General features: G+C 50.2%; 2 protein-coding genes across 2 annotated transcripts in view; both read left to right on the top strand.

The window, feature by feature from the left end:
* gemin5 (gem (nuclear organelle) associated protein 5) overlaps positions 1–5038 on the top strand; it is a 51876-nt gene extending 46838 nt beyond the window's left edge. Inside the window, exons 27-28 of the mRNA XM_069898021.1 lie at positions 3446–3533; positions 3844–5038. Of these exons, the coding sequence (XP_069754122.1) occupies positions 3446–3533; positions 3844–4008 (253 nt within the window). The 3' untranslated portion in view covers positions 4009–5038. The remainder of the gene's footprint in view (positions 1–3445; positions 3534–3843) is intronic.
* Positions 5039–9269: 4231 nt separating this feature from the next.
* The window catches only part of anxa6 (annexin A6), a 66321-nt gene continuing 62704 nt past the window's right edge, over positions 9270–12886 (top strand). The window contains exon 1 of the mRNA XM_069898020.1: positions 9270–9600. The gene's annotated coding sequence lies outside the window, so the exon portion shown is untranslated. The remainder of the gene's footprint in view (positions 9601–12886) is intronic.

The following is a 12886-nucleotide window of genomic DNA, read 5'->3' as shown; positions in this document are numbered from 1 at the left end:
GACGTCTGGCGCCCAGCATAGTATGAGAGAAAGAAGCAAAAGAGAGTCCCTTCAGAGTCACCGAGTGTCTGTGTATTCACCTCCTGCAGCCTCTGCAGCCGCACAGACTCCTGTTCAATCCATCGGCAACCCAAGCTCCAGATCCCAACCTCTTACACACGATCAGGAAGCCTTCAGTGGCTGAGGCCCCTCCACAAGCTCTCCCTGCCCTCAGCTCCCTCTCGAATCCCGGCTCCGATACCTGGTTCCCACCAGTCAGTCTCCAGCAGCCTGTGCAGCTCCCTCAACCGCAAGTCGCCCGCAGCCTGTGGGGGGCCCTCAGCCACTGACCCCTCGCTGGTCCGCCGCTGTGGGGTCGTCTCCTTTTTTTCTCCATAACGGGGCAGTGGGGGAGAAATGTTTTTCTCGTTTCTGGTGCCCTGCACTGATCCGCTGCTCCCCTGGAGTCTGTAACCCCTCATGGCTGCTGCCGAACACAGTTGGCAACTCGAAATTATAAGGTGCATGTTTTAAAAATGTAAATATTTTGAAAAGTTGCTTAATCATGCGCCAATGTGATGGTTACTTGTATCCAAAATCAGAAACAGAAAATATACCAAACTAACATTTGTGTTTGTAACACTTCAGAATTAATGAAGAATTCATCTGTAATTTTGGCTACAGGATTACTCTGTATCAAAAAACTACAATAATACGCTTAATTGAATTAAAAAGAGTCAATATAGTGGACCCCACCTTATCCACAGTTTCAGTCAACCACAGTCTGAAAACGTCCATTCAGGCAACATCCAACCGCGTGTACATCCGTGGTCTCATAATTATTTAGTTACCGTGAGCAAATCTGCAGCAATTTAGAAAAAGCAATTAATAGCTACTGGAAATTGTATACCCAAACTAATCCCACTGCCCCACTCTCTCCCCACAGCCCGTGTTGGTCCCCACACTGATCCCTCTCCCTACAGCCCCTTGTCAGTCCCCACACTGATCCCACTGCCTCGCACTCTCCCCACAGCCCGTGTTGGTCCCCACACTGATCCCTCTCCCTACAGCCCGTGTTGGTCCCCACACTGATCCCTCTCCCTACAGCCCCTTGTCAGTCCCCACACTGATCCCACTGCCTCGCACTCTCCCCACAGCCCGTGTTGGTCCCCACACTGATCCCTCTCCCTACAGCCCGTGTTGGTCCCCACACTGATCCCTCTCCCTACAGCCCCTTGTCAGTCCCCAAACTAATCCCACTGCCTCGCACTCTCCCCACAGCCCGTGTTGGTCCCCACACTGATCCCTCTCCCTACAGCCCCTTGTCAGTCCCCACACTGATCCCACTGTCCCACTCTCTCCCAACAGCCGCGTGTTGGTCTCCACACTGATCCCTACTTACAAATAAAAAGTTTACAGGTACACTTCAGAATCCCACACAGCTTTGCTAAGTATATAATATGGTGTTCACACAATGTTCACATCGTATAACGCCCAGTTTAACAGAACGTATTGTATAAGGTTCAGTACTATCTGTGGTTTCAGTCATCTGCTGGGGGTCTTGGAAAATATCCCTCATGGATAAAGGGGTGGGGGGTGCAAATGTAAAACAAATGATAGATACTGAATATTCACAGCTATCCTAGTGCCTGAAAAAGTGATTTAGCTGTGGTGCAGACAGTCCTTCTGTGGTGTCGGACAGGCCCTGATCATTGTAACACTGGGAGGTTGAAGACCCTGACGGCTGTTGGAAAGAAAGAGGTGCTGGTATTCAGGCTTCTATACCTTCTGCCCAAAGGAAGCAGTGAGAAAAGGTTGTGATAGAACATAGAACAGCACAGTACTGGCCCTTCAGTCCTCAATGTTGTGTCCTACCAAATATAAATATATCTAACCCCTTCCCACCCTGGAACCCTCTATTTTTCTTCCATCCATGTGTCTGTCTAGGGTTCTCTTAAATGCCCCCAATGTTTCACCCTCCATCACCATCCCCAGCAAGGCATTCCAGGCCCCCACAACTCTCAGAGTAAAAAAAAACTGACATCTCACCTAAACTTCCCTCCCTTCACTTTGTACAGACATACCCTGGTGTTTGCTGATCCCGCCCTGGAAATAAGGAGCTGGTTGTCCAACCTATCTATGCCTCTCAGAATCTTGTTGTCCTCTATCAAGTCTCCTCTCATCCTTCTACGCTTCAAAGAGAAAAGTCCCAGCTCGGCTTACCTTGCCTCATAAGACTTGCTTTCCAATCCAGGCAACATCCTGGTAAATCTCCTCTGCCCTCTCTCCAGAGCTTCCATATCCTTCCTGTAATGTGATGGGGGTCCTTAATGATATCAGCTGCCTTCTTGAGATAGCGTCTCACACAGATGTCTGCAATGGGTGGGGAGGTCGGAGCCTGCAATGGACCTGGTGTGTGTGGGGAATGTTAACAGGCCCCAGGCAGTATGTCAGCGAGTATGGAGGGGAGAGGAGAAGGGAGAGTTGACCTGGGGTTAGAACTAATCCAGCGTGATCATTACCTTCTTCCTCTGAGATGCTCCCATCCATTCACCCCCTCACCCTTTTCACCCTTTTCAACTTGAATCTGTGGAGTGTCAGGGACAACCTGCACTGTTTCCCTTGGCAGAATTCCACGGATTCACCACACTCTGGCAGAAGCAGTCCCTCCTAGATCTACTCCCCCAAATTGTGTCCCCTGGTTCTAGTCTCACCTACCAATGGAAACAAATTCCCTGCTTCTATCGTATCTGTTCGTTCCATGATTATAAGTTCATCTGTCACCCCAAGCGCCTTTGTGTGTTGTCCCAGGCAACTCGATCGCCCCTCCTCTCTGGAATCTCCTCTGCATCACCTCCAGAGCCAGTCTGTCCTTTCTCCAGTTATGAGACCAGAACTGCACGCAAATATAAATTTAATTTTTAAAATTTAGACATACTGTACGGTAACAGGCCATTTCGGCCCATGAGCCCGTGCCGCCCAATTAACTGATGCCCGGTACATTTTTGAATGGTGGAAGGAAACTGGAGCCCCTGGGGGAAACTCACGCAGACACAGGGAGAGTGTACAAACTTCTTACAGTCAGCGCAGGATTCGAACCCCATTCCCAATCGCTGGTGCTGTAAAGGTGTTGCGCTAACCACTACGTCAATCGTCTTGGCCCAGTACTCCAGATGTGGCCTCACCAGTACCCTGTACAGTTGTGGCAGAACTTCCCTGCTCTTGAACTGAATCCTCCGGACCCCTGACCACTCCCCCGTTCTGACCTGGCAGTGAGCCATCACTGGCTCGCGCAGTCTCATGGCTGGGGAAGAGTCTGGCTGTGAAGCTGACAGCTCCCCTTGCCCAACATGTGGCAGCGTCCTGTCCCACTTGCCTTGTGAGGTGGGGGTCCCTTTGGTGAGATGGGGGTAGGTGGCAAAGTGGACAGGATGGAGAATTTATTCCTCCTTTTCCCTCTCCACAGAGAGGATGGGACGATCACCATGGTGGAGTTAGTGAGAGAGTTGGACGATGTCGCCCGGCAAAAGTCGGAGATTCCAGAGGTCGTCAAGGTGCGTAAATGTAACGAACACTGCCCAGATTTCCTCATTCACCAACCCCCCCCCCCACCGCTTCGCTCACCCTCCCCTCCTCCCTCGCCTCCCTTTCCCTTCCAACTCCCTTGCCTCCCATCCGCTTCCACCGCCCTCGCCTTCGCTCCTCCTCCCATCCCCCTTGCTCCCTCCTCCCCCTCCCCTCACCTCCCCTTGCTCCTCCTCCCCTCCCATTGCCTTTGTTTCCCCCTCCCCTCACCCCACTGGGGTGGGGGTGTCTACGTCAGTGTCTGTCAATGTTATCACCCCCTTCCATCTTCTCTTCCAGTGTCACCCTTTCCCGGATGTGATGGAGTGCTGCCTCGTCCTCCTGTACGTCGACTCCCTTGCTCCCTCCCTCCTGCCCATTGGACTCCGAGATGCCGCCCTCTCTATGGCACATGCTTACAGCACGGGTAGGGGACTGCAGAGGTTCGTCCCGGACTCTGCCTGAGACCAGGAGTGGGGGCGGTAGGGCCTGCAACTCGCCCCTTCTGAAGCCCTGGTTCCTTCCACGTTCCTGGCCAGATCGAGATGTCTTGTTTGGAACCCTATACCCGGATTTTCCCTACAAGATGCCCACAGCGTGAGGTGTTCAGGCTGGGCAGAGGGAATGGAGAGCAATGTGGGCTTTGATCTGGTGTTTGATGGAATGCCTCCCTCTCATTCTCGCACGGGTATCCAGAGTTGGGAAGTCTGCAGTGAGATTTCACCAGTTCATGGCAGAGAAGACCCTTCCTGCTAATCCTCTTGGCCAGAGGTCTGTTGAACACAAGCCCCAGGCTCCCTGGCTGAATCTTTAGTCTACTTTCCTGCTTGTCGAGATCAGCAAGCCTTCCCCCTCGATGCTGACTGCCTGAGCAGAACCAGGCTAGAGTTCTGAGGGAATCGGGAGTGTCCGATCAACCCTCTCTTTCTACCTCCTGTTGAGCACAAACCCTTTTCTCTAAAGGTCTGACTTTCCCTGCTAGGTTCAGCTCAATCCAACAGGTATTCCTCTCCGATATCCCCCAACCTCCCTTCCCCGTCCTTGTAATGTGTACTGGGTCCCACCAGGATCTCAGCGGAACCTTCCCCCTCCCCCTCCCCCACCCCCACCATTCCTTTGAGCCTTCAGCTGCTGCCCCTCTTGAAGATCTCCAAGGGTCATTTGGAATTTAAAAGCAAGCCATTATGGACCTCCAATCAACGTCGGCATCGTGGAGAGCTTTCCTATTCATTGATGGATGATCTGGGGAAGACCCTGTAATCCAACCCTCCCTCATCACATTTAAACCTCCACTGTGGACCAATCAGCTGCAAGAGACAGCGGGCATGGCAATGGATTGAAGGCACAGGATCAAGGACCTGTCTGCTCTTGAGCTGCTGGTCACTGTGTCTGGTGGCTGGGTTCTTGTTTTCTAAGAAGTAACGAAATCTTGTTTTTTTTCCCCAATTAACAAAAGAAATCAATAAAAATTCCATGCAATAAACCGCTGGAGGAACCCGGCTGGTCAGTCAGCTTCTGTGAGGGGTAATGGGCAGTCCATGTTCCCAACTGATACCTGTCACTTGGACCAGTGGGGGTGAGGGGCAGGGCTGAGGCAGGAATGGGTAAACGATAGGTCGATGTTGGAGCAGGAGTAGCCCATCTGGCCCATCAAGCCTGCTCCGCGCTGGGTATATGGAGCGAGCTGCCAGAGAAAAGGGCAGAGGTAGGGCCAGTTAGAACATTTCAAAGGGAGGATTGGGGAGAGGGAAGATTTGGAGTGAGGGGGTGGGGGAAGTGAGGGAAGATTCAGGGGAGGGGAGATGAAGGGAGAGGAAAGGTTTGGAGTGAGGGAAAATTCGGGGAGATGAGAGGAGAGGGGGAAGAGGGAAGGTTTGTGGAGGTATGGGCCAAAGTCACATATATGGGATGACCGGCATGGTTAATGAGGCTGAAGACCTGTTTTTGTGCTATGTGACAGCTCACAGTGGCCTACGTCGCTCCTGCTGGTGATTGGTTAGGTTCATGGCGAAACATGATGATGATTGTAGGAAGTCGCCCACATTCAGGTTTGCTACGGACTGAATTCATGAATTGTTCGATTGGCCGACTTTTGCTAGATCTTCACGGGGGATGTGCTTTCTTATTCAGCGATAATTTGGAGATGCAACGTCGTAAAAGGCCCTTCCAGCTTATCCAACCTCTCCCTGCAATTTAGATTCACCAACATCCTGGTGAATCTGCTCGGCACTTGGTTGTTGTCCTTTGGATTTTTTTCAATTAAATAAAAGTTTTTATTTAAGTGTGGACATACAGCCCCTTCCGGCCCACCAACTCACACCTCTCAATTACACCCACGGAACCACTGAGCCTACATGTCTTTGGAAAGTGGGAGGAAACCGGAACACCTAGATGAAGCCCCATGGGGAGACCATACAGCGCCGGATTCGAAACCGGGTCACTGGCGCTGTAATAGAGTCGCGCTAACTGTGTCGGCCTGCGGTTGTTCTGCGATGCAGGAGGATGCACTCAGGAGCACCTTTTGGATTTACGAAATGTTGCTGCGGGAAAGTTGTCCATGATCACGTCGTGACAAGATGGCGGTGCAGTGTGGTGGATAATGGGGCATTGTTCCCAGCGACAGGAGGCAGTAGCCAGATAACGGGTGTTGAGTTTTGCTAGATAATCGAAGTTTCTTTTATTATCACGTAATAAGACGTTGAAAATAGAACATGCATGATCTGCTTTAACTTCTGCTAGCTGTAAGGCCAACAGAGCCGCCATTAGTGTCGCCTGGTGCCCTTTATGGTTCGAGAGGAAGAGAAGCAGAAGAAAGTCCCATCAGAGACATTGAGTGTCCATGGATTCACCTCCAGCCCCCCGCAGACTCTGCAGCCGCATGGACTCCGATATCGTTCAACTCCAGTACTCGGTTCTATTGGCTTTGTTTTCTTGGTACCAAGAAGAACGTCAGTCTCCATCAACTCCGCTGTGAGCTGCAGAGCTCAGCAGACGTACTCCATACAATTAATGCATACGTTATTCCAGCAACATTCTGAGTACAGAAAGAAGCCAAACAATCTCTTTCCTCAGTTTGGCCTGTCCATAGTGACTCGTGGAATGCAAAAAAAAACTGCCTTTGTGTCTGTGGCCAGTACATCTCACCTGCAACAACAAAAAAACCATTAACCAAGATCACGGATGAGCCTCATGCAATATGTCAAGTCTCCTGTAAGTCCTCACAATGCTTCATTACAGTCGATTCTTCCACAGTGGGGACTGTTCGCAGGGGCAGTGACCAAACGGAACCAGCTGGAGAAATGAGGAGGGAGGAAAAACACGAGGATCTGCAGACACCACAGTTGAAGTAAAAACACGACGCTGGAGAAACTCAGCAGATCAACATTGTCCTTTATAGAGCAAAAATAAAGATACATCACCAACGTTTCGGGTTTGAGCATTTCATCGAGGGAGGTTGCAGGGAGACAATGAACCAAATACCCTCCAACCTTTTCTCCCTGTGATGTCACTTTCAGTGTGTTAAGCATCTGTGTTCCCACTGTTCCACTGCTCTCTGCAGTTTACCATGTATGTCCTTACTCTGCCCTCCCAAAATGCAACACCTCACACTTGTCTGCATTAAATTCCATCTGCCATTCTGCAGCTCGTATTTCCAGCTGATCCAGATCCCTCTGCAAACTTTGAAAAGCCTTCCTCACTGCCCTCACGCCTCCAATCTTAATGTCATCTCCAAACCTGCTGATTCAATTTATCATTCAGGTCATGGATGTAGATGGGAAACGACAACAGACCCAGCGCCAATCCCTGAAACACACCACTAGTCACAAGCCTTCAGTCAGAGAGGCAATCATAAATGGCAACTCTGTCTTCTCCCACAATTTACTATCTCATCCTGGTTACCGAACAACACAGACAAGGACTTGCCCAGGCTATTCCAACAGAACCACTCCCCAAACCAACAGCGCAGAGTGTAGCGTGACGCTGTTACAGTGCCAGAATCCAGGACCAGTGTTTGAATCCCTCGTTGTCTGTCAGGAGTTTGTACGTTCTGCCTATGTCTGCATGGGTTTCTATGGGTTGCTCCAGTTTCCTCCCACTGTTCAAAATGTACCAGAGATGTAGGTTAATTGGATGGTAATTTGGCGGCACGGGCTTGTGGGCTGAAAGGGCCTGTTACCGTGCTTTATGTCAACATTTAAAAGTATATAAATTTAAAATTTGTCCTGAAAGGAGAAGAGCAGAAAGAGGAGGGGGCACATTTTGGAGAGGGTAACTTCTCTGAGTCCCATTCTATCCCGACTTGGATACACCACTGATCCTGGACCCTGGAAGCCCCTTCCCAACAGAATGGACTGCAGATGTTCAAGAAGGTGGCTTTCTCCCAACTTCTCAAGGACAAGTGGAGATGGGCAATAGGGAGGGGGCAATGATAGGTGGAAGCAGACAAAGAAAATAAAGGAGGGGCAGAGGGAGCTGTAGAGAGGAGAGAGAGGTGGAGATAGCTGCTGAGAGAACCATAGAGCACAACAGCACAGAAGCAGTCCCTTCAGCCCATCTAGTTAATGTTGACCTATTCCACCTAGTCCCATCCAAACTTTTCTTGGCTGAAGGAGATGGGTGGAATGAACGAGGAGGGGTGACTTAATAGAGATGCATTAGATTACGAGGTGCTTAGGTCGAGTGGAAAGCTGGCTGCTTTTATCTGGGGTGGCAATAACAAATACCAGAGGACTTTGGTTTAAGATGAATGGAGGAAGGTTAAGAGAAGATATTGGAATTGGTTTTTTTTTAACACAGTGTGGTGAATGAGAGGAATACATGGCCGGGGCTGGTGGTGGAGGGTGGTACAATAGGGACATTAAGAAACTCTTAAGAAAGGCACACGGATGTAAGAAAAATAGAGGGTGACGGGGTGTGAAGGAGGGAAGAGTTAGATTGAAGTGTAGTGGGTTTACATGGGTCAGCACAACATTGTGGGCCAAAGGGCCTGTACTGTGCTGTTCTCTGACGATCAACATAAAACACCAAGCTGGTAAAGGGTGGTCTCCAACCCAAGGCAGCGGTGACGCAGTCAGTGTTGATCTGGGACCAAAAGAATCCGGTAAACTATGATTGGTGTCTGGTGGTCATTACGGACTGGGTGGGCTGAAGGGCCTGTTTCCGTGTTCTCTCTCTCTCACACATATTCCTTGAATCCCCTTTGGGATTTCTTGCTGACTCATTCAGGTGTGGTAGAAAGTGTGCTGACTGGTTGGATCACGGTCTGGTATGGGGACACCAATACCCCTGAGCATAAAGCCCCACTAAAGGTAGTGGGCATCACAGGCGAAATCCTCCCCACCATCAAGAACATCTATAGGGAACGCTGCTGTCAGAGAGCAGCAGTGATCATCAAGGATCCACAGCATTTCTGTTCTCGCTGCTGCCATCAGGAAAGAGGTTTCGGTGCCCCAGCTGCTCCCCCTCCACCATCAGACTCCTCAACAACAAACTCCATCGGGGACTCTGACTTGTGGACTGATTTTTTTCACTCTTGTCAGTTTGTTTGCGGTGTACAGTAGTTTTTCCACCACCAGTAAGTGGTCATTCTGCCTGGCCCACAGGGGAAAGAATCTCAGGCTTGTATGTGATGTCATGTCTGGACTCCAGACATGTTGCTGGAATTGTAATTAATAGACTCCAGAAGGTCTCAGGACTGAACTGTTGGTTCTCTATCTTTGCCTCCTGTGGGCACTGCAAGATCAGCTGAGTTCAGATTTATGGTCAAAGACAGAAAACCAACAGATCAGTCCTGAGACCTTCTCTTGTGGACCCTGCGGAGTTTCTCCCACACCCGTGTGTCTGAGCCTGCCTCCACCCCTTCCATCTGCAGGAGGCTGGAGTAAGGTGGCTCATCCCCTCCGAACGCGCTGTGTTAGGGAGAGGAACGTTGCCCCGGGGAGGGTGGAAGACGCGCTCTGTCCCCTCCCAGATTCCCGGAATCCTCTCCAAGGGGCGCCGGAGAGCTGCGCCACGCCGGGGTCGGTGAGTCGGACGGAGCCCAGAGTCGGCACCTCGGTGAGTATCAGGAGAAAGGGGTCGTCGGCCGGAGACGGGGCGATGTGTTTCAATAGACTCCGTTCAAACCCGAATCACTTCTCATATTGTTCTCAATCCGTTTTATTAGGGGTTGTTTGGAAAGGCAATTAGTGTCATTTCAAAGCAATTGTCCGGTTGGCAACTCGAAATTTAAGAAATATTTTGAAAAGTTGCTTTAATCGGGTCACTTGTATCCAAAATCAAACCGAAAAAGTTCCAAACTTTGAAAGAGCCTCCCTCGTTCAGCGAAGAAAGGGTTAACTGACAATACTTGGTCTTGTAAAGGTTTGACAAAGCCAATCTGTCAGTTGGAGGAGAATGTTCATATCAAATGTGTGTTTGCAACGCTTCAGAATTCATGAACTCGCCTGTTATTTTTGCTTTGGAGAAGGTTACTTTCAGAACACAGAATATCATTGATACAATCTATGTAAACGTTGGGCTCTGATAGTTTCACGCTAATACAATGGGCATTTTAAGATAGGTGGGTGCCAAATTCTATTAATTTAAAGTGGACCCCCCCCCCCACTTGGAAATAGGAATGAGATTTTAGTTCCACTGAGGAGTTGGGTCTGGGGTTCTGCACTGCAAGGTGTGACCACTGCAGTGGCCTCTCTCACTGTTAATAACTACTCTGCAGCCCAGCCCTCCATTCCGTCCCTCCCTGCAAGGGACAGCCATGTGGCCAAGAGTTAAAAGGATTGGGTTACCCATTATTTCCACAGCCCGTGCTGAGAGCTGTCCTTCCCCCCCAGCTCAGTGCACTTGGAAGCAGATAACCAGTAAGGAAAGTCGAGAGACACCGTGGCTGAAGTAAAAACTCAAGGCTGGAGTATTTGGCAAGGATTCCCTGGAACCTTTCAGCAGTTTTCCTCACTCTGTCGCAGGACTGCAGAGGATTGAAGAAAATTGGCCGAAGACCAAACATTCCCATGGTTCCACTCGAGGGGTTGCAATGACTTTTTTTTTCTCCTTGGCCTTCACTTGTTCCCCTTTGCTGTTTCACTGCACCAGGAGTTGCAACGTGAGCGTGGATTCGATGCAGGTCGCAAATGATGACTGGTCGAAACCAGTGGTTTTCAAACTTTTTCTTTCCACTCACATGCCCTGTGCCATCAGCACTCTGTGATTAGTAAGGGATGGCTTAAGGTGGGATGTGGTGGGAAGGGAAGGTTGAGAATCACTGCTCTGGACCCAATTGTTACTGAAATATTTTGCTTGAGAGAAGAGGGTTATTGGCCCATTTCCTCTGGAGTTTTGAAACCATGCACATAACAAGCCAATGAGGGATGATTAAAACAGTGGTTTTCAAACTTTTTCTTTCCACTCACATCCCACCTTAAGCAACGCCTTACTAATCACAGAGTACCAATGGCAGAGGGATGACTTAAGGTGCGATGTGAGTGGAAACAAAGTTTGAAAACCACTGGTCCAGCCCTTGCTGTTGTATGTAATCTGGGTCTCTGGTCTCTATGTTCTCACTACATCAGTGTTACCTGTGCAAAGCAACACATGAAACTTTCATTCAGCCAATCCACATGTGAAGTGGTGAATGTGGGCTCGATTTTTGACATTGAAGAGAAATTTGGATAGGTACATGGATGGGAGGGGTATAGAATGGATGCAGGTCAGTGGGACTAGGTAGAATAGCAGTTCAGCACAGATGGGGTTTAGTTTTAAATTCTCTGATCTTTGGGATGATGTAGACAGAGCGTGGTGGGGTGAAACACAAAAGTGCAGACACTGATTAGAGTAAAAACACAGAAATGCTGGAGGAACTCGGCTGGTCTCTCAGCGACCATAGGAGGTGAAGATATGTACAACTGATGTTTCAGGACTGTGCATACCTGGAGGAAGGACTCTGGCCTGAAACATGGTTTAGCTCCTATGGACGCTGCGAGACTGGCTGAGTTCCACCAGCATTTCTGTGTTTCTACTGCAATCACAGCGTCTGCAGACTTTAATGTTTCTCTCCAGTCATCTATGCCTCGTCCCATTTCAAATCCATTTCTGCTCACTCTCAAGAGTCAAAGCATTTGGTGTGGGGGGGGGGGGGGTGGGGAGGGGCTCGTTCTGTGCTGGGAGAGAGAGATTTACATTCATAAAGAACCATTCATAACCATACACAAAGTACATTTTGTTGGTCACTAATGTGTGGAAACCACAGGTGGTCACAAAGTACTGTGTAACACAGTTTAGTAACATTGGTTCAGGTTAGCAGCCTCCTTTGAAGAAGACCGCAGAGCCCACCTCACTGACAAAAGGCAAAGGAGGAAAAACCCAACACCCAACCCCAACCAACCAATTTTCCCTTGCAACCGCTGCAATCGTGTCTGCCTGTCCCGCATCGGACTGGTCAGCCACAAACGAGCCTGCAGCTGACGTGGACTTTTTACCCCCTCCATAAATCTTCGTCCGCGAAGCCAAGCCAAAGAAGAAGACCCAGGCACTGTGGAGAATTAGAGACATGCAGGGGACTGCAGGCACTGGAATCTGAAGCCAAGCACAATCTGTGGGAGGAACTCACCAGGTTCAGCAGCGTCTGTGGGAGGGGAGATACAGTCAAAGTTTCAGACTGGAATCCAACACTAGGACTTATGGACACAGGAACAGAACCGGGGGTGGAGGGGGTGGTGGAGTCAGGCCTCTGGTCCTGACGAAGAGTTTTGGCTCACATAATTCACTGTTCTTTTCCTCCAACAGATGCTGCTCGACCCCCCCCCACGAGTTTCCCCGGCAGAATGTGTACTGGGGAGAACCCTCTTCCCGTTCCCCCCAGCAGTGTGTGTACTGGGGAGAACCCTCTTCCCATTTCCCCCGGTAGAGTGTGTACTGGGGAGATCCCTCTTCCCATTTCCCCCGGTAGAGTGTGTACTGGGGAGATCCCTCTTCCTGTTCCCTCCAGCAGAGTGTGTACTGGGGAGATCCCTCACCCCCGAGTTCCCCCGGCAGAGTGTATACTAGGCAGATCCCTCTTCCCGTCCCCCCCCAGCAGAGTGTGTATTGGGGAGATCCCTCTTCCTGTTCCCCCCAGCAGTGAGTGTACTGGGGAGATCCCTCTTCCCATTCCCCCAGCAGAGTGTGTACTGGGGAGATCCCTCTTCCCATTCCCCCCAGTAGAGTGTGTACTGGGGAGATCCCTCTTGCTGTTCCCTCCATCAGAGTGTGTACTGGGGAGATCCCTCATCCCATTTCCTCCCAGCAGAGTGTGTACTGGGGAGAATTCTCTCCCGAGTCTCCCTTTACACTGGGGAGAATCTGTGCT

Source organism: Narcine bancroftii, chromosome 9 (genome assembly GCF_036971445.1).
Source record: "Narcine bancroftii isolate sNarBan1 chromosome 9, sNarBan1.hap1, whole genome shotgun sequence".
Lineage (NCBI taxonomy): Eukaryota > Metazoa > Chordata > Chondrichthyes > Torpediniformes > Narcinidae > Narcine > Narcine bancroftii.
The sequence above is the reverse complement of the archived record's forward strand: the minus strand, read 5'-3'. Positions and strand labels throughout refer to the sequence as shown.